Source organism: Chiloscyllium plagiosum, unplaced genomic scaffold (genome assembly GCF_037043375.1).
Source record: "Chiloscyllium plagiosum isolate Xiang-an unplaced genomic scaffold, Cpla_swu_hap1 HiC_scaffold_8, whole genome shotgun sequence".
NCBI classification, from domain to species: Eukaryota; Metazoa; Chordata; class Chondrichthyes; order Orectolobiformes; family Hemiscylliidae; genus Chiloscyllium; species Chiloscyllium plagiosum.
In genome coordinates, this window is record NW_028270146.1 from 37,323,331 (window position 1) to 37,349,052 (window position 25,722).

The 25,722-nt window shown below is 38.4% G+C and overlaps 1 protein-coding gene across 1 annotated transcript in view; it reads right to left on the reverse strand.

Moving 5' to 3' along the window:
- The window catches only part of mnat1 (MNAT1 component of CDK activating kinase), a 170,478-nt gene that overhangs the window by 133,528 nt on the left and 11,228 nt on the right, over positions 1–25,722 (reverse strand). The window contains exons 2-4 of the mRNA XM_043697252.2: positions 22,253–22,405; positions 11,233–11,306; positions 7,254–7,357 (exon numbers count right to left, since the gene is read on the reverse strand). Coding sequence (XP_043553187.2) covers positions 7,254–7,357; positions 11,233–11,306; positions 22,253–22,405 — 331 coding nt within the window. The remainder of the gene's footprint in view (positions 1–7,253; positions 7,358–11,232; positions 11,307–22,252; positions 22,406–25,722) is intronic.

Sequence of the window (25,722 nt, forward strand, 5' to 3'; positions counted from 1 at the left end):
ATTTTGCCAATGCAAAAGTGATGCATTTATGCCGACTTTCAATCTCATGTTAACTAACCAATCTTCTAGCCTCGTTCTATTCATATACATAACAAACACTTAGTCTGAATAGCAACCTTTGATGTGACAATTTGTCAAATGGCGTCTTGAAATTTAAATACAGCAGATCCATGTGTTCCCTTTTAACCATGTTGCTTGTTACTTTCTCAAAACTATTTCAATAAATTAGTCAACCATAATTTCCTTTTCACAAAGCCATGTTGATTCTGTCCAATTATACTGAGTTACTCTAAGTAGTCTGCCACATTCTAAATAAAGGATTCCAGCATTTTCCCCTGATTAATGTTAAGTTAACTGACCTGTAGCTTCCAGAGTTCTGTTTCCACTCCTGTTCTCTCGAATACAGGAGTCATATTCTCTATTTTTTCAATCTGAAGGGACCTTTCCAGAATCTAGGGAATCTGTGAAAATTAAAACCAATACAACTACTATTTGAGGAGGCACTTCTTTTAAGACCCAAGGTTGAAGTTCATCAGGACCCAGGGAATTGTCTGCTTCTGGTTTCAAATAATTTTCTCAGTACATTTTCACTGATAAATGAAATGTTAAAAATTCATTCATGAAATGTACATGTTGCTTGCTGGCTCAGTATTTATTGCCAACCCTAGTTGCCCTTGAGATGGTGATGGAGAGTTGCCCTTTGAACCACTGCAGTCCATTCAGTTTAGGTACACCACACTGCCAAAAGGGAGGGAGCTCACTTAAACAACTTCATTTATTTTAAGTTTCACCCTTCCTTTTACATCCTGATACATACTTTTTTCTGGGAGATTATTTGTATTCTCTATAGTGACAGTGAAGCAAAATATCTATTCAATTTATTGCCATTTCCTTATCTTCCATTATTGATTCACCAGATTCACTCTCTCTAGAGGACCAACACACACTTTACTTTTCATTATCTTTTTAAATACCTGTAGAAACCCTTACCAACTGATTTTATATTTCTAGCTAACTTTCTATGTATTCTATTTCTCCTTCCTTATTAACCTTTTGCTCTTTCTTTGCTTTTTCTTTATCTTCTGCCCAATTTTCTGACTTGCCACTCATCTTTGTAGAATTATCATTTTGCTTCAATTCAATATCATCTTTAACTTACTTAGTAGCCATACTGGTGTAACCATCCCTTACAGTCTTTCTTTACACCAGAATGTAACTTCTCTGATTATTCTGAAATATCTCCTGCCACTGCAACTCTACTGACCAATCCCTAATCTAATTTCCTAATTTCTTTTTACAGCTCTGTTTTTATGCCCTCATAATTGCCTCTATTTATGTTTTAAACACTAATGTTAGATCCACTCTTCACTCTCAAACTGAATATGATATTCAATCATATTATAATCACTGCTATTGAGGGGTGCCTTTATTATGAGGTTATTAATTATATCTGGGTTTTTTGCCTTCGTTCAGGGTTGTGGTCTTGCTGGCTGAGCCAACATTTATTGCCCATCCCATATGAACACTATCAGATACATAGCTTGCTCTAGAACATGCTGCTCAGAGGGGAGGCAATGGCCTAGTGATTTTATCGCTGGATTGTTAATCTAAATCACTGGATTATGTTCTGGGGATCCGGGTTCAAATCCAGGAACTCATTTAGGGAAGAAAACTGCCCATAGTCTGGCACACGTGACTATAGACCTACAGCAATGTGGTTGACTCTTAACTGCCCTCAGGACAATTAGGGATGGGCAATAAGTACTAGCCTAGCCAGTGACAACCTCATCCCATGAATGAATTTTTTTTAAAACTGCCCTCAAAATACTCCATAAGCTCATCCCCCCAGACTACTTATGTCAATCTGATTCATTCAATTTTTGTCAATTAAAATCATCCATGACTATCACCGTACATTTCTCACAAGCCCCCATTATTTTTTCCTGTTTTCCCCCATCCTACAATGTGACTCCTGTTGGCAAATTATACACCAACCATAGTAGCAACTTTTGACCTTTACTGTTACTGATCTCGACAAAAACAAATTCTAGATCTTGCGAGTTCAAAATGAAGCCATTTCTCTCAATTAAACCATTGTCATCCATGATTTAAAAAATTCCCGCCAACTTTTCAAACTTCCTAGCTTTCCCAAATGTCACATATCTTACAATATTTGTTTAAAATCACACAACACCAGGTTATAGTCCAACAGGTTTAATTGGAAGCACACTAGCTTTCGGAGCGATGCTCATTCACAATCACCTGATGAAGGAGCGTCGCTCCGAAAGCTAGTGCTTCCAATTAAACCTGTTGGACTATAACCTGGTGTTGTGTGATTTTTAACTTTGTACACCCCAGTACAACACCGGCATCTCCAAATCATGACTACAATATTTGTATTTGCAGAATTTTATTTGCAGATGCATTCTATTTTGCTCGAAAAATACACAATCTGCAGGCAGTCAATACATCGCATATCTTGTAAATTCCACTTTGGAAATAGAACCAGTCTGACTCCAGATTGGGATACAGACAGACTCTGACCTCACACCTTTAATGCATTGTCTGAATTGAGATGTCACCTTTTGTTATTAAACCTTAACTTATCCTGAGAAGATGACTTAAAAGTAATTCTGGGATTTACATATTAATGAACCAAAACCTGCAACCAAATCTAAAAGAATAGTTGCATAACACTGTAATCTTTTGCTATAAATTCTGTCTTATGATCTTATACTCCACAACCAATTGATGAAGGAGCAGGGTTCCAAAAGCTAGTGCTTCCAAATAAACCTGTTGGACTATAACCTGGTGTTGTGCGATTTCTAACTTTATAATATTTACATTCCCCTCTATCATCTTGCAACTATTAAACAGTGTTGGGTAAATGAAAGTCAAGAGTTACAAATTGTAACATGTGTTTCAAAAGCCAAATGGTACAATCTTGCAGGTAATGTCTGTTAGATATTTTATCCAATATTCCTTTCTATTGGCTTCAATGTCATCATCAACACTCAAAATCAAAATGATTATGACAGGTTAAATGACCTGAAAATAATTTTCTTTTAAAGCTAATGGGAAATGAAAATGGGTGACTGAAATGAGAAGATTAGATCTGTTTTTAGTTTTTAAATGTTGTTCTCTCTTGCACTTCATTTTGATCAGAAAATTAAAATTATTTTCTTATATTTTGAGCTTTTATTTGTGATGAAGGGGATACATCCAAACCCTACTATATTTGTGGTGTTATCCATTCAAATGCTTGCTATGATACTATTACATTTATCACTTCATCCATTAAAAATGTTTTTCAAAAAAGACATCTTTCCCGAAGCACAACCACAAACCATGGTTTCACATGAGCCTGTAGATCATATGAAAAACAATAAAACTAAGCAATTGCAGTTTAATGAGGTGCTCAAACACATTCTAGAATATATGTGCAGAGGAACCTCAATTATCCGCATTCGATTATCCAAATATCAGATTATCCTGTAAGATCGCAAGGTCACGATGCTTGGCTAAACTATGTTATCTGGTATTCGATTATCTGGAATTCGATTAACCAAACAAAATACTCCCTGCCCATGTCCTTCGGATAATTAAGGTCCCTCTGTATTTAATCTGAATAACTTTAAACAAAACAGTGACTGCATTTTTAAAAAATTCACATAGTTTAACTAGGCATCTTAAGAATGTGGAAAGTGCTCTAGAAATTCTATTTCTTTTTATAGCACACGATGACGGGGAAGTAGCAGATCTTAAAGGAAATGGCTGTGTTACATTTTTAAATAAAAAGCACAGTCAGATTTAATCTGCATTAGGGTATAACTCTTGTGAAATACCCGGATATCAATAGGAATTGAGCTAAACATCAGATATTGGATAAAAGTCTGATTCCATTGTTACACCAGACTGGGGTAGCGTGCTGTAAATGAAGACCCATTATTCACAGAGTTGAACCAAGTGGTAACTTCTTTTTTACTGGTACGCACAGCATCCCAATTAACCTGACTGTTAGACCAAAGTTGATAGAAAGCATGGAACAGGTCTCTGTGCTAACCAAGAATCATTATATCTAATTAGACTACAGCTAAAAGCAAAAAGATTTAAATTATTGGCATATAACATGACTAATTAAACCTCTAATCCCCTTATAAACTATCTCTTATACACAAAAATATAGATTATTGACGGAGGTAGAGAAAAGCTGAAAATTCAATTCAGTGATCTTTGTTTCCTGATTCCGATGTTGAGATAACTAGTTTTTGGCTAGTCCCAGGCCTTTGGTGATCAGTTAACTTGCTCTGGAAGCATGACAGGATAAGTAGATAAAGCCTTTTCCTTGGGGTTGGGGAGACCAGAACTAGAGGGCATAGGTTTAGGGTGAGAGGGGAAAGATATAAAAGAGACCTAAGGGGCAACATTTTCACATAGAGGGTGGTATGTGTATGGAATGAACTACCAGAGGAAGTAGTGGAGGCTGGTACAATTGCAACATTTAAAAGGGTTTATGAATGGTTAGGTCTATGAATAGGAAGGGTTTGGATGGATATGGGCTGGGTGCTGGCAGGTGGGGCTAGATTGGGTTGGGATATCTGGTCGGCCTGTATGAGTTGGACAGCAGGGTCTGTTTCGTGCTGTACATCTCTATGACTCTAAGCATCCATAGGTTTGTAAGAAGTACAGAGCGACTGATTCATTTAGAAAATGTCTTTGATTTATCCATTCAAAAGAAACAGCTCATAGCAATGGCTGTAGAAAAGGTAACTGGGTTTCTACAAGTTTAAAGTTAAAAATCACACAACATCAGGTTATAGTCCAACAAGTTTAATTAGAAGCACAAATAGCTTTCAGAGGTGGTTGTGGAGGACACAATCGTAAGACACAGAATTTATAGCAAAAGTTTACAGTGTGATGTAACTGAAATTATACATTAAAAAATACCTTGATTGTTTGTTGAGTCTTTCATCTGTAAGAATGATCATGATAGTTTCACTTCTTTCATATGCAAATCACAAAACTTTTTTAAAAAAAGTTACATTCTCAGGTTAACCGTAACAATTGGTGACAGCCAGATAATATGTTGAAGCTGTTAACCCCCTGTGTTCCCTGTCTGTGCCATAATGTTTAGACTGATTCTAATCTAAAAAGTGAGTTTACAGAGTCTTACAAGGATTCATGCAGTACAATGTACCTCTGCAAGCACTTCCAATTAAACCTGTTGGACTATAACCTGGTGTTGGGTGTACAAAGTTAAAAATCACACTGGTCCAACACCAGCATCTCCAAATCACCAAGTTTTGTGTTACTGCAGAGAACATGTAGCTTCCGCTGGAGAGAACAGCAGAACACATCCTGCTTCTTGTTCTCTGTGTTTGTGTTTGTAACTTATTTCCAGTTCACTCAGAAACAATCAGCTTCAACTCTTCCATTCCTGATCGTCTGCGCAATGCAGGAATCCATAGCCACACAAAAAAATACAATAGTTCACCATAGGTATCTAATTCAGTGTTGTGAAATTAAGCAGCCATTCTGGTCAACGCCTTTGCTTTTCAAAAAACGGTTCTTTCTCATTGCAGACCACAAAATTTAAAGACATAAAAAGAAAAAAAGCACAGTACAAAATAAATTAGTTCACTTCACAACTGAAAACCATTAACCACTAGTCTCGATGTTGGGAAAGTTCATAGAAGACATTTTTAGTAGTGCCAGAAATGACCATCTGTAAGTCTGAAATGGTATACTGGAATAGCATAAATGAAACAGAATGAAGTGAAACAGATGATGTATCCAAATGAAGTAGACTAAATCTAATCCAGTTGATCAAAGTGATTCATCTATTATGTTAAAAATCTCACAATACCAGGTATAGTCAAACAGGTTTATTTGGAAGCTTTCTGAGCACTGCTGCTTCATCAGGTAGCTGTGGAGCAGGATCATAAGAGACAGAACTTATAGCAAAAGATCACAGTGTCATGCAACTGAAATGATACATTGAACAAACCTAGATTGCTGTTCTCGAGTGACTTGAATGTGATTTAAAAGAAGTTCTGGGATTTACATATTAATGAACTGAAACCTGCAACCCATTCTAAAAAGATGAAAGACTGAACAGTGATCCAGATTTGTTCAATATATTGTTTCAGTTGCATGACACTGTGATCTTTTGCTATAAAGACTGTGTCTTATGATCATGCTCCACAGTTACGTGATGAAGGAGCAGCGCTCTGAAAGCTAGTACTTCCAAATAAACCTGTTGGACTATAACCTATTTTTTTTTTAATTTTAAACTTTATCCACCCCAGTCCAGCACCAGCACCTCCACATCTTATCTATAATGGACCATCAATTTGGATTTCTGAAATATTATTGATAAATGCCTCTTGAAGAATTGTTGATAGTAATTAAGTCCTTAAGTGAAGAATTAACTGGCAAGATGGATAACAAATTACCTACATGTTGTAAACGATGGGTGGTTTAAGTGCAGTTGACGAATTTTGATCACATGAGATGCTCCAATGATAAAAACCTGTTCTCTTCTATTAATTATATTCATTAACAATGTGCGGGGTGTAGGGAATCAAATTAACAAATTATACAAAATCATGTGGTATCAGGAATTCAGGAATAAAACTGGAAATGCATCTAGGAAATGGGTATTTGAAAATAAATGTCAGGTGTGACAGTAATAAGTGACATCTATTTTCTTTTTTTATAATATGGAACACTTTGGGTTTGAACGTAAAAAGAAAAGAAGTTAGGCTAAATCTTTACAAATCACAGCTGTCTCAGAGGAAATGCTGTGTATAATTCTGGGCAATATATTTTAAGAAAATAAAAGCAAAATGCTATGGATGCTGAAAATCTGAAACACACACAGAAAATGACAGAGAAATTCAGCAGATCTGGCAGCACACATGCCAATACAAGCTGAGTTAACGTTTTGAGTGAGTCACATCAGAATTGAAACATTAATCCAATGTTGCAGTTCCTTGTCAAAGATATTCATAGTATGGTTCAAAAGTTAATAAACAAACCCACTAGAAGACTTCTAACAAAAAAAGTATGCATTGAAAAGGAAATACTTTTTAATTTTTTAAGCATTATGTTGCCGATTGCATATAGCAAGCAATTTGTGTTGACGCAAATGAGTTAGCTACAAGTAATAGGGACTCCATTCACAAAACTAAATATACATTTAAGCAAAGGCCATGAAGAAAGGAATTTTAAATTAAGATCAACTGACTGACCAGTTTTAGTTTGTTTCTGTAAATAATATCTTTATTGTCCTTCTGGTACTGCTCCATTTTTCTTTTGGTGTTCTCTACATCAATATTGTTGGTCAAATTATTCACTGTAAAAAGAAATCATAATACACTGTAAGTTGAACTATTATCCAATATCACTTGTCCCCCAAATTGCAAATAACCATCTTATTTCCTTGCATAATACAATTTTCTAAAGCTTTCAGCATTCATTTATGTATAAGGCAACAATTTCAGGAAACAAGATAAATCACCAAAAATCAAATTGAAATAATGCTACATTTCCAAGCAAGTTCTCCATAAAAGTTAGAGAATAATGTGGCTTAATGCATACATTAAAATAAACTATTCAAGAGGGGGTTTTAAATTCATAAACTGAGTTCTGAGTCACAAGGAGCATCATATAGATTTATATTCCATGGTTTTCAATACTTCATAGGACCAAGGTACATTAGACAACTTGGCAAGATAGGAGCCCATGGGATTGGGGTAAGATATTCACATGGATGGAGAATTGGCTAGCTAACAGAAGACAGTCAGAATAAGTGGGAGCGGGGTGTATTTTCAGGCCAGCAAGCTGTAAATAATGGAGCACTGGGCTCACAATTATTTACAGTAGATGTTGATGATTTGAATGAGGAAAGTAAATATATTATACCAGATGACACAAAAATAGGTGCAAGATTAGAGCAGTGCTGGAAATACACAGCAGGTCAGGCAACATCCGAGGAGCAGGAAAATCAACTTTTCGGGCAGGAGCCCTTCATCAGGAACATTGATTTTCCTGCTCCTCGGATGGTGCCTGACCTGCTCTGCTTTTCCAGCACCACTCTAACCTTGACTCTAATCTCCAGCACCTGCAGTCCTCACTTTTGCCTCGACAAAAATAGGTGGTCAGGCAAATGGAGAAGACGACACAACGACTCTGCAGGAGGGATACAGACAGATTGAGTGAGTGGGCAAAACTTGGCAGATGGAATATTGAAAAATGTGAGGTTATGAGGTTTGGCAGCATGAATAGAGAAGCTGAATATTACTTAAATCGAGAAAAACTGCAGGAAGTTACAGAATATTTGGATTTGGGAGTCCTTGTCCATGAATCACAAAAAGCTAGCATTCAAGTATAGCAGATAATCAAGAAGGCAAATGCAATGCTGGCCTTTATTTTAAAGGGATTAGATCAGATTAGATTAGATTAGATTAGATTAGATTACTTACAGTGTGGAAACAGGTCCTTCGGCCCAACAAGTCCACACCGACCAGCCAAAGCGCAACCCACCCATACCCCTACATGTACCTCTTTTTACCTAACACTACGGGCAATTTAGCATGGCCAATTCACCTGACCTGCACATCTCTGGACTGTGGGAGGAAACCCACGCAGACACGGGGAGAATGTGCAAACGCCACACAGTCAGTCGCCTGAGTTGGGAATTGAACCCGGGTCTCTGGCGCTGTGAGGCAGCAGTGCTAACCACTGTGCCATCGTGCCGCCCACAAGGGAATGGAGTATAAAAGAATGAATTTTTGCTAAAACTGTACAAGACACTAGTCAGCTTACAGCTGATATACTGAACACTTTTGGTTGCAAAAGATAAGACTCTTATGTGGTAACACTCTTATCTGATGAAAGATATACTTGGTTTGAATCAACAGAAGGTTCACTAGACTGATATCAGGTATGGATGGACTGTGACTTATGCTGGGCTGCAGTCATTGAAATGTCAACCTTATTGCAACGTACATGGCAACCTCGATTATCCGAACAACACGGGCGGGGAGTATTTTGTGCAGATAATCGAATATTCAGATAATACAGTTTACCCAAGCATCAGAATCTTGAGATCTTGTTTAGATAATCAAAGTTCAGATAATTGAGGTTGCCCTGTACTTGACAGGGTAGATGTGGAAAGACTGGTTTCACATTGTGGGATAGTCTAGGACCAGAGGGCTTAATCTCATAATAAGTGGTCACATATTTAAGGCACAGATGAGAAAGAATTTCTTCCCTCAGATGGTTGTGAATCTGTGGAATTCTATACCAGAGGGTTGTTCAGACCAGATCGTTAAGTGTATTCAAAGCTAAGACAGTTGGATTTTTTATCAGTTTGGAAATCAAGCATTAGGGCGAAACAGCATAAAGCAGAGTTGAGTATTATTACGTTAGCCATGCTCTCATTGAATGGTGGAGCATTACTTACTTCTGCTCCTATGTCTTACTGTCTTACATTTTAAGGCTGTTTCCATGGCATAAAATAGACTAATTCATAGAAAACAAACAGGATACAGTCAAATAAATATTTGAACTACAGGTGCTTTTTTTTAAACCCCTAAAAAAAAGTGCCTTAGTTCATTTAGCAATTACATTTTGTTTCACTGTTACTGAAGCACATATTTTGCTTCCTTTGATGCATTGGATGTTAACATTTCCATTCACATACAGTCAAGTAATTTTGCTGAGAACTCACACTGCTATGGAACAAAGTGATGGTCAATTTACTTGGGAGCCAGCCAAAATCTACATTGTAAGAAAGAGTCAAGTGGGTGACTCCATAAGATCAACACAGGTGGATCTCTTCTAGAATCACATTATCTTTAGCCACATGACAGTGTGTCAAAATACCTTAAACAATCAAAACAACACCTGGCAGACTGCATTTTAGCCTGTCAATCTACAGTTTTGGTATACGAAGCGCTGTCTAAAGCACACAGCTGAAACCTTACATTTGGCTGCAAGTCAGAGAGTTCCAACAGTGAAGTGGCTAAATAACTGACAAAAAAAATCAAAAGAACTGTGAATGCTGGAAATCTGAAATGAAAACAGAAATTTCTGGAAAATCTCAGCAGTTCTAGCAACATCTGTGGAAAGAAAGTAGAGTTAATGTTTTGGGTCCACTGACCCTTCTTCAGAACTGAAATTGAATTGGAGATTTCTCTCCAGAGATGCTACCAGACCTGCTGAGATTTTCCAGCAATTTCAGTTTTTGTTGGCTAAATAACTGGAATGGTAATCTATGGAATCTCAGTTGAATCTGCAGTGTACCAGTTCGAGAATTTGCATTAAGAAATTTTAAAAATACAAGTCTGGAAATTATAAGTTGGTGTGTGCTACTACAGTAAAGCTATTTAGTGTTTTAAAGATCCAAATCATTCGCAAGTTACTTTTAGGGAATTAAATCTCCTATCGCTATCTGAGTTGGCCTTTATATTACTTCAGTCATAAACCACTATTAATGATTGTCTGATGTGGTTTAGTAAATCACCCCAGTGTGTCTAACCACCATACAGCAAGCTTCAAGCAGGTGGCCCACCACTACTTTCTCATGACAACTAAGTTTAGGGAATAAATCCAGTCTTGGCAGTGATTTCCCCATCCAAGAATGAGTTTGAAAAGTATTCACTCTTCTACATGGCATTTGGGCAAATACCATAACATTTAGAGAACATCCCATTACCTTCATCACGATCTGTTTCAGCATGTTTTCCCATCACAAAGACATAATTCACATCCTTCCCACTATATCATCTGAATCCAATATCTTACTGATAAAAATAAAATAATTGGACTAGGCATTGAGATCCAAGAAAACCAGGCATCTTCCCACAAAGCAAATTTCTGTTTCAACTGGTATTTTGAGTAAAACAATTGGGAAAATAAAGAAGAAATAGGGCAAGCTGCTTATACTGCATTTATCAACACAAGTTCATGTATTTGAAAATGTTAAATATTTCAGTAAATTCCACAAAAGCTGAATTGATGAGATTCCAATTTTAAAAATGACAATGTATCAGTTTAATTTGGGCAACATAATCCAATTATATTTGCCTCTGATTAATTGTTAGACGTATCATGTTGGACTACTTCCAGGAATTATTAAGCCTGGTCTTTGGATACACATGTATTGCTGAATTGATTAAATATTTGTGTCTTGCTTCATAGACTTTCTTCATATTTCAGACTTACCAATATCTTCAACCTCTTCAAGAAAATCATTGTATTCTTTCAAAGTACAAAAGTCGTCTTCTCTTTTGTTGTATCTTTATATCCAAAAGAAACATAAAGAGGGTTATGAGCAGATTAAATATCTAAATTATTTTTCATTGTAAGCATTATAAATGACTTTATACCAATTAAATAAAAAATAATTGAATTCAACACATTATGTGTAAAATTAACTTATTTCGGGATATAATTTGTGCACTGCAGCTGAAAGAGAGTGCCCCTCATCAAAATTAATGAATAACTGTTTTAGTACCAGGTTTACCAAAGGGTTTTCTTTACACACCAACATGACTGGTACTGATGTATGCTAGACAGCTGGACTCAAGAAGGTACCTGCTTTGACTTTAAGGAATCACACACTGATGGAGCATTCTGAAAACAGTTGATCAACGTTGTGACAAAGTTGAAAATCACACAACACCAGGTTATAGTCCAACAGGTTTATTTGAAAGTACAAGCCTTCGGAGCACTGCTCCTTCATCAGGTAATTAATGGGGCAAAATCATAGGACAGAGAATTTATAGTAAAAGATCCAAGTGTCATACAACTGATGAGATGTATTGAACAAACCTAGGTTGACGTGAATTTTTAATTACTTACAGTGGGCATGCAGGTTTTGATAAATTCTGGATTTACATATTAATTATTTTCAAGTCACAGCTCTGAGGTAACTTAAGGTTTTATCAGTATGAGAAAAGGTGATATCTCAGCTCAGACACAATGCATTAAAGGTGTGAGGTTAGAGTCTGTCTGTATCCCAACCTTGAGTGAGACAGGCTGTATTTCAAAAGTAGGAATTTATAAAACGTCAGATGGACTGACTGCCTACAGTTTGTTTGCTTATTGACCAAAATAGAATGTATTTGCAAATACAAATTCACCTCATAGGACTTATATGTGTGTGTGCATGCATGAGTCTGTGTGGAGGAGAGGGAAAGAGAGAGAGAGAGAGAGAGAGAGACGGGGGGGGGGGAATGGGGCAGAGAGTGAAGTGGGGGGGAGAGAGAGAGGGAGCACACGAGAGCGAGAAAGTGCGAGAGAGAGTAGTGTATAGTATAGTGAGGTCACCTGCAGTACGACATGAACTCAAGATCCTTATTGAGGCCATTCTAATGGGTATCAAACTTGACTATCAACTTCTGCTCTGCGTTGTTACGTGTCCTGAAGTCTACCTTGGAGGACAGTCACCCAAAGATCTGAGGCCGAATGTCCTTGACTGTTGAAGTGTTCCCCACTGGGAGAGAATATCTCTGTCTGGCTATTGTTGTGTAGTGTCCATTCATCTGTTGTCATTGTGTCTGGTTGGTTTCACCAATATACCATGCCTCAGGGCATCCTGTCGCATATGAGATAGACAATGTTGGCCAAGTCACGAGTACCTGTCTCACACATGGTGAGTGGTGTAATGGCAGTATCAATGTCGACACTCTGACACATCTTGCAGTGGTTGCCATGGCAGGATTGTATGGTGTTGTGGTCAATGTTGTCCTGAAGGCTGGCCAGTATGCTGCAAACAATGGTCTGTCTAAGATTTGGTGGTTTAAAGACGAGAAGAGGAGGCATAGGGAAGATCTTGGAAGGTGCTCATCCTCATCGATAATGTTCTTCGTAGCCTACAATGCATGGCGTAGTTTCTCCGCTCCCACAAAGTACTGGACGACAAAGGGTACCCTCACAGTCGTATCCTGTGCCTATCTCCTGAGGAGGTCATTACAGTTTCTCACTGTGGTATGTTGGAACTGGTGAGTTGAGCATCATATCCCATTCTTAATGAGTGTCCTTTGGCACCTTCAAGTGTCCGTCGCGTTCCTCCTCATCTGAACAGATCCGGTGTATGCGTAGAGCCTGTCCGTAGGGAATGGCTGTTTTAATATGTTGAAGGTGGAAGCTAGAGAAGCGCAGTTTCATGAGGTTATCTGTGGGCTAATCGTAGACGGAGGTAATGAGGTGCCCGTCCTTGATGAAGATGCATGTGTCCAAGCATGAGATTGATTCCAAAGAGTAGTCCATGGTAAGTCTGATGGTTTGATGAAATTTGTTAATGTCACTGTGTAATTGTTTCAGTGCCTCCTTGCCATGGGTCCAGAGGAAGAAAGTGTCAATGTATTTGGTGTATAGTGTTGGTCCGAGGTCCTGTGCTGCAAAGTAGTGTTGTTCCAATTAGTGCATGAAAATTTTGGCATATTAGGGTGCAAATTTGGTCCCCACGGCTTTTTCGTGCATTTGGATGAAGAACTGGTTGTCAAAGGTGAAGACGTTGTGGTCAAGGACGAAGTGAATGAGTTGTAGGATGGTGCCTGGAGATTGGCAGTTGTTGGTATTGAGTGCTGGGGCTGCTGCAGTGATCCCATTGTCATGGGGGATGCTGGTATAGAGTGCCAAAACGTCTATTGTAATGAGGAATCTTGCAAGAATGTGAGGCAAATAAATAAGTACCACCACAGTCAACGTTTAAGGATGTATTTAAAATGAACGTTAGTTCTAGTATGAAAGGATTTCTAATTTACATTGACACTAAGTTTATCTGCTCCAAATCGAGAAATACAAGATTTTCAAGATTCTTAAATCCGAATGTAGGTTTGCTCGCTAAGGTTCATTTCCAGACGTTTCATCGCCCTACTAAGTAACATCTTCAGTGGGCCTCAGGCGAAGCAGTGTACATGATTCCTGATTTCTACTTATATGTTTGGGTTTCTTTAGACTGGTGACGTTATTTCCTGTGGTGATGTAATTTCCTGTTCTTTTTCTCAGGGGGTGGTAACTGGGGTCTAACTCGATGTATTTCTTGATAGAGTTCCGGTTGGAATGCCACGCTTCGAGGAATTCTCGTGTGTGTCTCTGTTTAACTCGTCCTAAGGTGAATGCGTTGTCCCAGTCGAAGTGGTGTCCTTCCTTATCTGTATGTATGGATACTAGTGAGAGAGGGTCATGTTGTTTTGTGGCTAGTTGATGTTCATGTATCCTGGTGGCTAGTTTTTTGCCTGTTTGTGCAATGTAGTTGACCTCAACCTGAGCTACAAATCTTCTCAAAATTCTTAAACATCCTCACCTGGTTGCCCAAATTTATACTGCATTCACACCATAACCAAAATCAAGGCGCACTGCAATTTTTCTTAACTGCAACGTTACAGTTGTAGCATCAACATATCCTAAACCAGATTAACATAAGCATTGGGACAGTCAACACTTCCTGGCCTTCAGTTTTGGGACTGTGAAAGAACTCAAAGATTCCATAAGGTCAATATGAGTGAAGATAGCCCAATAACCTAACAGTTGAATTCTCGTTTGAAGATAAATTCTAGTCAAGTATTGATAATTATAGGTCAAATCCACAACAAACCAGTTTCAAAACTGAAAGATCTTTTTAAAAAAAAATCTCTTGCATGGTGTGCTCCCAAAACCGGGCTTCTTCAAAACTAGTTTGTCTGTAGCCTACTAAAGACAAAGCATGGAGAAACTGAAATATTCCACTCTATATTCTACACTGAATTCAATAAGCTTTATTGTCAAATGAGTACAGTGAAAAGTTAAATGTCGCCACTTGCAGCGCCATCTTAGCTACAAAGGTACCTAGGTACAGAATAGAGAAATGAAAAGAGAAAAAGTTGCATTACAACCATATATAGCATAACCGTAGGTCTGATAAACAAGAAGCAGTTAAAAAGACAATGTAAATACTTCACAATGTAATGCACTACCCTTGAAAACCAACCTTTTACAGCCAGTGATAGGAAACGATATAGATGTTGCAACACATAGTCATCCATTTCAATTGCATGTGTAATTTTGTAGGTGGAAGATTCTACTGTATTTAACTTGGCTTGGTTAACTATTAGGGTTAAATTTTAAGTTCTACTCTTCAAATGGAAACATTCTTCACACTGATGTTAAAAGACTCTTCTTAATTTTTAACAAACCTACTTACCTGCATGTTTAATTCTTAGAATACATGCAACCATTCTTACTCAGTATTAAGAGATACATATATGCCTTTATGCCCAAAATGCCCAATGTGAACAGGAGGGATATAAGAATAGAAAAGGGATCAACTATTTGGACCATTAAACCTGCTCCAGCATTCAATACAATTATGGGTGACCTGGAATTTCAACTCCATTTTCTCACATGCTCCCCATATCCCTGGGTTAGATTCACCAGGAAATCAAAAATGTGTTTTATCTCTTAAGTTTAATCAATGATACAGCATCCAAACTCTCTAAAGATTTCCAGAAATCAAAACCATGTGGGAAATCATTTCTCCTCACTGTAGTTCTTAAGAATTAGCCTCTTACCCAGAGACTATATCTGTATGTTTGATTCCCTAACAACAGAAATAATCTCTCAGCATCTACCTTTTCAACTCCCTTACATGTTTTAGTCAGATGAAGTGAGGTGAAAGTGACAGCCCTTGATTTCAAGGTTGCATTCGACTGAGTGTGGCATCAAGGAGCCCTAGCAAAACTGGAATCAATGGGTAGCAGAGAGCAAACCCTCCGCTGGTTGGAGTCATACCTGATACATAGGAAGATGGTTGTGATTGTTGGAGGTCAGTCACCTCAGCTCCAAGATATTTCTGCATGAGTTCCTCAGGGTAGTAACCTAGGTCCAACCATCTAGAGCTGCATCATCAATGACCTCACCTCCAACATAAGATCAGAAAATGGGAATGTTCACCAATGATTGCATAATGTTCAACACTGCTCACATCTCCTCAGGTAGTGAAGGAGTCTATGTTCAAATGCAACAAGATCTGGATATTATCCAAGCTTGGGCTGACAAGTGGCAAGTAACATTCATGCCACACATTTGCCAGGTAATGACAATTACCAATAAGAGACAATCTAACTACTAGTCCTTGACATTCAATGGTGTTTTCATCATCGAGTCCCCTACCATTAGCATTCTGGGCATTGTCATTTACCAGAAACTCAACTGGATTCACCACATAAACACAGTGGCTGCAAAAGAAAGACAGAGGCTAGGAATACTGCAGTGAATAACTCCTCTCCTGACCCTCTCCCAAATCCTGTCCACCATCCTACGAGGTACAAGTCAGGAGTGTGATGGAATACACCCCACTTGCCTGGATGGGTGCAACTCCAGCAGTCCTCAAGAAGCTTGACACCATCCAGGACAAAGCAGCACACTCGATTGGCACTACATCCACAAACATCCACTTTCTCCACCATCAATGCTCAGTCGCAGCAATGTGTACTATCCACAAGATGTATTGCAGAAATTCACCAAAGGTCCTCAGACAGCACCTTCCAAATCCATGACCACTTCCATCTAGAGGAACAAGGGTAGCAGGTACACAGGAACACCACCACCTTTGAGTTCCCCTTCAAGCCATTCACCATGCTGACTTGGAAATATATCACTGTTCCTTCACTATCTCTGGGTCAAAATCCTGGAATTCCCTCCCTAATGGTGTTGTGGGTCAACCCACAGCAGGTGGACTACAACAGTTCAAGAAGGCAGTTCACCACCAACTTCTCAAGGGCAACTAGCAATGGACAATAAATGCTGGCCAGTCAGTGACTCTATATTCCACAAACATGAATAAAAATTTACTCAACCTCTCATCATAGGACGACTTCCTCATCCAGGGACCAAGTCAGTGAACATTTGCTATGCCACTGCCAATGCAAGTATATTGTTCCTTAAATATGAAGACCAAAATAGCACACAGTATTCCAGATGCAGTCTCAGCAAAGCTGTGTAGCAAGATTTCTTTTTCCTGTACTGAATAAAGTTTTGATCTGTCTACCTATACCTGCCATTGAGGGAGTGCAACAGAAGATCACTAGACCTATACCGGTGATAGTACAACTGTTCTACGAGGAGAGGTTGGTTTAAATGGGTTGGTATTCACTAAAGTCACAAAGTGTGGCACTGGTAAAGCACAGCAGGTCAGGCAGCATCTGAAGAACAGGAGAGTTGACTTTTTGGTCATAAGCCCTTGATCAGGAATGTGTGTGGGGGGAGGGGGGGTGGTTTGGGGGCCTAAGGGGACTGAGAGATAAATACGAGGGGAGTGGGTTGTGGGGAAGGTAGCTTGGAAGGCAATAGGTAGATGAAAGTGGGAGGTGATGGGTAATAGGTCAGAGCAGAGGGTGGAGCGGATAGGTGGGAAGCAAGATGGACAGGTAGGGCAGTACCAAGTTGGAGGCTTCGATTTGGGATAAGGTGAGGGGAGCGAAGATGAGGAAACCGTGAAATCTACATTGAGGCAGTGTGTTTGGAAGGTCCTTAGGTGGGTGATGAGGTATTCTTCATCCAGGCGTAGGGTGGCTAGTATTTGGTTGTACAGGCAGCCCAGGACTCGCATGCCCTTGGCAGAGTGGGAAGAGGAGTTCAAATGTTCAACCACAGGGTGGTGGGGCTGTTTGGTGCGTGTGTTCCGGAGATGTTTGAGTGAAGAGGAGTTTGAGCAGTGACCTTAAAAGAGATTTGCAAAATCATGAGGAGCATAGATAAGGAGGATAGCAAGGGTCTTTTCTCTAGAATGGGGGAGTTCAAAAGTAAGGGGCATATTTTTAAGGTGAAAGGAGAAAGTTTTAAAAAGGACATGAGGCAACTGTTTTTATATAGACAGTGGCTCATGCGTGGAATAAACTACCAAAGGAAGTGGTGGATGCAGGTATAGTTATGACACTTAAAAAGCATTTGGATAAGTACGTGAGTAGGAACAGTTTGGAGGGATATGGATCATACACAGGCAAGTGGGACTTGTTTAGTTTGGACACATGGTCAGCATGGACAGGTGACCGAAGGGTCTGTTTCCATGCTGTATGACTCTATTTACTTAACCTATATATATCTATTTACAGTTTGTATGCTCTCCACAGCTATCTTTCTGCCTAGCTTTGTACCATCAGCAAACTTAGGTACATTACTCTCTGTTTCTTCAAGCAAGTCATTAATAGCTTGTAAAAAGCCAAGACTCCAGCACTGATTCATGCAGCACTAAATTAGTCACAACCAGCCAACTTGAAAATGTCTCTTATATGCTCACTGTCCGTTTCCATCCAATAGTCAAGCCTCTATCCATTTTAATAGATTACCTCCACGTAAATGAGCCCTTCTCTTGCTGAAGAAACTTTTGTGTGACTCTGTATAAATGTTGTTTGAAAATCCAAGAATACTACATTGCTAAAGGTGGCCCTTTATTTACCCTACTAGTTACAATCCCTGTTGTAAAACATTTTTATTTGTAAACAAAAATTGCTTTCATGGAACTTTATTAAAGGCTCTTAAAAGCCCGTAAAGACTGTATTCCCAGCACTACCCAGGTCTGTACTTCCTTTCATCCTTAAACAAAATTTCAGGAAAAACTGGCAACGTTTGTTGAGAGAAAGCAGAATTAACATTTCTGGTCAAGTGATGCTTCTTTAGAACTGATTGTAGCTGGAAACTTGTTGGCATATATACCAAAGAAGGGTGGATGAGGGGAACAATTGGTGGAGATAGAGCCTAGAGCCCAGAGAAAGAGAGAGAGAGAGAAAAACACAATGGGTAATCCAAGATGGAGGACGGGAAAAATTTCTGGCTGTAAGAGCTGCTCCTTTTTTTGAAGTATTTTTAGGCAGATAAAGAAATGTATATATACCAACCCATTTCCCAGTTACAATTACTTGTGAATAAGGGTTACTGGATCCAAAACTTTCATTCTGCCTTTTCTCCACAGATGCTGTCAAATCTTTGAGTTCTTCCAGCAACTTCTGTTTTGTTTCCGATTTCTAGCATCTACAGTTCTTTGAATTTTTTGTTTGTAAAACCATGTTGACTTGTTTTAATTATACTATGTTTGAAGTGCTTATTAAGACTTCCTTGGTATTAATTCCACATTTTCAACATGACTGACTTGTAGTTCCTACTTGTTTTATTCTCCCTCCTTTCTTGAAAAACATTTGCCAACTTTCAATTTGATGGAACAGTTCCCAAATCTAAGAATTAATTATATAAGGATACAGTCAACATTTATGTTGGCAAATGTAGCAGTCAATTTGTCCTCAGCAAGATTCTCAAACAGAAATATGATTAAAACAAAGTAATTTTTAATTTATGGTGTAACCTGATGAATAAGTGACAGTTAGGGCACCAGGAAAGCTCTTATTTAAATAGTGTCTTAAATGCCCAATAGCCAGTTGGGCCACAGATTTAACATCTCATACAACGAAGGAAATCCAACAATGCATCCACCTCTGAGTACTAACATATGACCCAAAAGTATGAACCAGGACTGAAAATCTCAAGTTGTTAGCTCAATGGCAAGTATGCTAATCAGTGAGGCAGACTGGCACTTAAAAGGTATAGATTTCATGTTTCTTCTATCTCTAATTAAAACTTTGATGTGTTTAAAAACAAATCGAAATAAGTACACATAATAATTCCCTTTATTACTAATCAATTATGTTTATGTGTGATGGATCAATATTACCAATTGGATAGTGATATTCAGCATTCTGACAATTTCCCAAACATAAAACAGATTCTGACCAACCAAAACCTTATTAAAAATTGAAACTGCTGGAAAGACTGAGCAAGTTATCAGTGTCTCACAGAGAAACTAGATAAATTGATATTTTAGGTAGATGACCATTCAACAGAACATTGCCAGAGAACAGAGAAAATAAATGCCTAACTTCAAAGAAATACATAAATTGCTGGAAAAGCTCAGTAGGTTTAGCAGCATCTGTGAAATTAAATCAGATTTACCATTGTGGTTCCAGTGCTTCTGTGAAAGGAACAACGGACCCAAAACATTCACGCTGATTACTCTTCACAGATGATGCCAGGTGTGCTGAGTTTTCCCAACAATTTCTGTTTTTGCTTCTGATTTAGAGCATCCACTGTTTTTTTGTTTTTTTTAAACCAGAGAAATACAATTCAGTTAGCCTGATTTGGAAAGATGCTGGACTTCTTATAAAAAGAAAAAAATAAAGAAACATGCAGAAAGAGAGAATATGGTAATGAAATCCAGTTTAATTAACATTATTTAATCGTTCAAGGATGAAAGGAAGTACAGACCTGTGTAGTGAAGGAATGGAATCTTTATGGGCTTTTAAGTTCCTTGAAAGTGGAGTCACAGGTAGGTAGGGTAGTGAAGAAGGCGTTTAGTACGCTTTCCTTTATTAGTCAGAGTATTGAGTACAGGAGTTGGGAGGTCATGTTGCGGCTGTACAGGACATTGGTTAGGCCACTGTTGGAATATTGCATGCAATTCTGGTCTCCTTCCGATCGGAAAGATATTGTGAAACTTGAAAGGGTTCAGAAAAGATTTACAAGGATGTTGCCAGAGTTGGAGGATCTGAGCTACAGGGAGAGGCTGAACAGGCTGAGGCTGTTTTCGCTGCAGCGTCAGAGGCTGAGGGGAGACCTTATAGAGGTTTACAAAATTATGAGGGGCATTGATAGGATAAATAGACAAAGTCTTTTCCCTGGGGTCGGGGAGTCCAGAACTAGTGGGCATAGGTTTAGGGTGAGAGGGGAAAGGTATAAAAGAGACCTAAGGGGCAACTTTTTCACGCAGAGGGTGGTACATGTATGGAATGAGTTGCCAGAGGATGTGGTGGAGGCTGGTACAATTGCAACATTTAAGAGGCATTTGAATGGGTATATGAATAGGAAAGGTTTGGAGGGATATGGGCCAGGGGCTGGCAGGTGGGACTAGATTGGGTTGGGATATCTGGTCAGCATGGACGGGTTGGACCGAAGGGTCTGTTTCCATGCTGTACATCTCTGTGACTATAATAGAGTTCCATGAAAGAAATTTACAACAAACAAATACAGAGAATGCTGGAAAAACTCAGCAGAGTTAACATTCTGAGTTTCAGAATTGAAGAGGAGTCATATGTGATTCAAAGCATTATTTCTGTTCCTCTCCTCACAAATACTGTGACACCTGCTCAGTTTCTGCAGCATTCTCCATGTTTGTTTCAGATTTCTAGCATCTGCAGTATTTTATTTTTAGATTCATGACAAAGCAGAGAATAATTTCCAAAACAGAAACTTGAGCATAAGAGTTAATGAATTTTAGTCAGACTGGAAAGAATGAGAAACTCTGTCCTCCTGCAGGGTTCATTGTTGGGGCTATTACCATTTAGTATTACAGAATGTATCAAATTAGTCTGAATCAAGAAATTGGTGTCATGCTATGAAAACTTTCATAGAATCATAGGAGTGTACAAACACAGAGGCCATTCACTTGCTCTGTCCTCATAAACTGGATAACTACTTAAAGGGAAAAAGACTCTTTACCGTGTGACTACAAAATCCACTTTCACGATCAGGCAATCCAGTTTCATAACATTTCACTTTGTAGAGTAACATTTCCTCATGTCACCTCTAAATCTTTTGTCAATCAGCTTAAGATTTGAAACTAGATTTATGATAATAGCTAGTAATGTTGCAGCCTGACTAAAAACTGTCTTCTAGATTGTGCAAAGAAAGAGTGCTAACTGCAATTCAATGAAGTTTGAGGCAGTTTATTTTGTTAGCTGGAATATTTCTTACAGGATGAAAAATGGAGTTCATAGGAACAAAAGAATTTGGGTGCACAGAAGCATAAAGTCACTAAAAGTAGCAATACAAGCTGTTACGGCCATAAAAGAGTACAAACAACATTCATACAAACAACAGAATATGAAGGCAAGAAAGTAATGTTAAGTTTTAGGTTAAACTGCACTTTAGTTTTAATTGTTTTTAAATGCGATGTTGACAATATAGAACTGTGCCTCATGAAGTGGTTGAAGCAGATTGTTAAAGGATGCTTTGATGCATATATTGGTAAAAATGAATAGAAGAATGTGGGAGCAGCATGGAAAGACATAATTAGTGAGTGGAGGGCGGCTTGGGTAGGTATAAATACTGGCTTGCACTAGTTAAGTCAAATAGTACATCTTTGTGCTATAATTCTATCACCGGTCACATAATTATCCCCACAATTGCCAAACAAAAGCAAAACTAAAATGCTTACATTTTTAATACTTTCTTTCGAATCTCTACCTCCTTGTCCACTGTAGGATCCTCAAAGAGTTGTACTCTGAAATTGTTTTTTCGTAGTGCTGTGCCACACTCCTGACAGTTTCCAGAACCTCTTATGAACAGAAGTTCCACACAACTCTCACATCTGTTAAAAACAAAATGTTAATTTATTTTATTTTGTTTTAAAAAACTTATGTCTCCAAATTACTTAAGTTCTGACTACCAAATCCACAACAGTAACAAAATAAACAGTACATTATTTTTCTGACAAAATCTATTGTGGATCTCAGGAACACATTATTCTTCACAGGTACACACAGCATATAAGAAGGTATCATAGCAATGACAGGGAAAAGGGCACAATTAATCTCTTTGCTCTAACATAAATAAAATGGTAGCATCCCTTATACAAAGAAAAGGAAGTGCTGGAGAAACTCAGGAGTCTGCAGCGTCTGTGGAGACAGAAACAAAGTTTATGTTTCGCATCCTGTATGATTCTAGAATCATAGAGGCATACAGCGTGGAAACAGACCCTTCAGTCCAACTCATCCTTGCCAACCAATTTTCCCAAACTAAACTAGTCCCACTTGCCTGTGTTTGCCCCCATATCCCTCTAAACCTTTCCTATCCATGTACTGTCCAAATATCTTTTAAATGTCGTAACTGTACCTGCATCTACCTCTTCCCTCTGGCAGTTCATTCCAAATATGAACAACCTTCTTGTGTGAAAACATTGCCCCTCAGGTTCCCTTTAAATATTTCTCCTCTTATCTTAAAAATATGCCCCCTACTTTTGAACTCTCGAACCCTAGGGAAAAAACCTTTGCTATTCACCTTATTTATGTCCCTTGTGGTTTTATACACCTCAATATGGGTATCCTTCAAAATCCGATGCTGCAGGGAGAAAAAGTCCCAGCCTATTCAGCCTCTCCTTGTAATTCAAACCTTCCAGTCCCAACAACATCCTGGTAAACCTTTTCTGAACCGTCTCCAATTTAATAACCATCCTTCCTATAGTAGGGGAACCAGAACTGGAAATTGTACTCTTCTTCAGAACTTCCCTTAGTAATACTATTTTTGAATGTTTTCCAAAAGAGTCATTCTTGTTTATGTCACACACCACTTTTACCCATGGTTGGCACAAGAAATAACTTGCCCTTGCGTTTCAAGGTCAAAGTAGATCCAGGTATGAATGAAGGTGCTTCAATGATTTAATTTACATGAATTCAAATTATTTGAATTAAATATTACCCCCCACATGATTTAGTAAGATTCTTTATATAGCTCTTGCATGTCTGAGTGAGTCCCTGTGGATCTGAGAGAGTTTGGCAGTTTCTCCAGCATTGGCTAGAAATTATTAGCTGTTTGCATCACAAACTAAATGATAGCAGCTGGCAGAAACAAGTCTTTTTTTTTCGTAAAGTAAACCAAACTTCATGTTACTAAAACAGTTTAACACATTAGAACTGTAAGATGTATCTCAACAGAATTGAGGTTAAAACCAGATCAGTCATGACCTTATTGAATGGTTGAGCAGGCTTGAAGGGCCAAGTGGCCTACTCTTGCTCCTTGTTCATATGAGCATAACTGAGCAGCAAATAGTACAACACAGACGAAAGGCTTAGCAACTCATTACAGCTTGAAACCTACTTTACATAACAATCTTCTGCTAATATATAGGAAGAGAATTGAGTTGTTGGATTACCAGGTTGTAATTTCAACTTGTTGGCAAGCTACTTGAATGTTTGCAGTTGTTATACCATTACCAGTTTGAGCAGGAGCTGATGGATTGTATCACATACAAACAAGACGAACCTTGTGGAATCGTAAACAGTTTTTGTTAGGCTGGATTGAAGTAAGATTTATCTCAAGGTACAGGGCACATTATATGGGAAAACTTTTAAAATCTCTCATGTATGGTATGCAATATTTTGTTTTACATCACAGTATTGACAGCATGTCAAGGCAGAGACTTTTGCATTCAACTTAATAGCACTTAAACATTACACAAATGATTTAAACATTAAATTATACATATACTCTATCCTTTAATTAGATCTAACTTCAACGAGGACTTCCGCAAACTGAAACTAAACAACTTACAAACTAGCGGATTTTATTCTCTGAGCAAAATAGAAGCAATTCCTCATTCTTCCAAATTGAAAGTAAGCTAATGTTTTTCAATGATTTACTCCACCAGTCATAAAACTCTCAAATCCCCAATATCACTCCACAGATATTCTCTCAGATTTTTTGTTAAAATTATGGCTCCAGAAATACTGATAAAGCTAATCATTAATCCCCCTCACAGAAACAGACCAAAACATTCATGTCATTAGTTCAAACGCTAAAACAAATGACATATTAAAAAAAACACACCTTACACCACAGAACAGAGGCACAGAATATTCCTTAAATGGGTGAGAGGAACCAGAGTATCCTTGTTTAGATGTCACTGAAAGCTAACATGCAGATGCTGCAAGCAATTAGAAAGGCAAATAACATGACATTTCCTATAAGTGGATTTGAGTACAGGAACGAAAATGTCTTCCAAACACTTACAGAACCTTGCAAGACTGCGCCTGGAATGTTGCATGAAGTTTGGATCCATACCCAATGAAGAATATAGTTTACATGAAGAGAGAGCAGCAGAGGATCACCCAGCCAATTCCTTGAATGGCAGGAACGTCCTATGAGGAGTTATCAAGGAGGCTAGGTCTGTACTTCCTACAGTTTCGAAGAATGACAGATGATCCAATTGAAACTTACGCAATTTGCGAAGGGTTATATTGTAAATGATAGATGCAAACAGGACAGGGGTGGTGGTGGGGATGGTTTGCTGCCTAAAAACAGTCACCGGATTGGGCAAATCATTTTAGACTGAAACAAAAGTGAATTTCTTCACTCATAAGGTAGAGAACGTTCTGAATTCTTTATTTTAGCAGACTGTGCTAGCTCAGTCACAGAGTGCATTCAAGACAGAAAATGACAGATTCCTAGACATGAATGACATCAAGGGAAAGCATGGTGCAGTGCAGAGGTCAATGATCAGCCATGATCTAGAATGGTGGACCAGCTGTGAGGGCTGAAAACGCTGCTCCCATGTTCAGCCATCTATTTCCTGGAGGAGCTAATATTATATTTAAGATTCGATTCTGTCTTTAGTCATCATTGCCTTTCAAAACAGCAGTATGTGGTAGTTTCAAAAATAGAGAACTTTCAATGGATAATGAAAGCGACAGGTCTAGTTTGTTAGAATGCTACTCTTTACTGGGTACAGGTTTGCTCGCTGAGTTGGAAGGTTCAGTTCCAGACGTTTTGTCACCCTGCGAGGCAGCATCTTCAGTGGGCCTCCGGGTGAAGCATTGCTGATAATTCTTGCTTTCTATTTATATGTTTGGGTTTCTTTGGGTTGGTGATGTCATTTCCTGTTGTGATGTCACTTCCTGTTCTTTTTTCTCA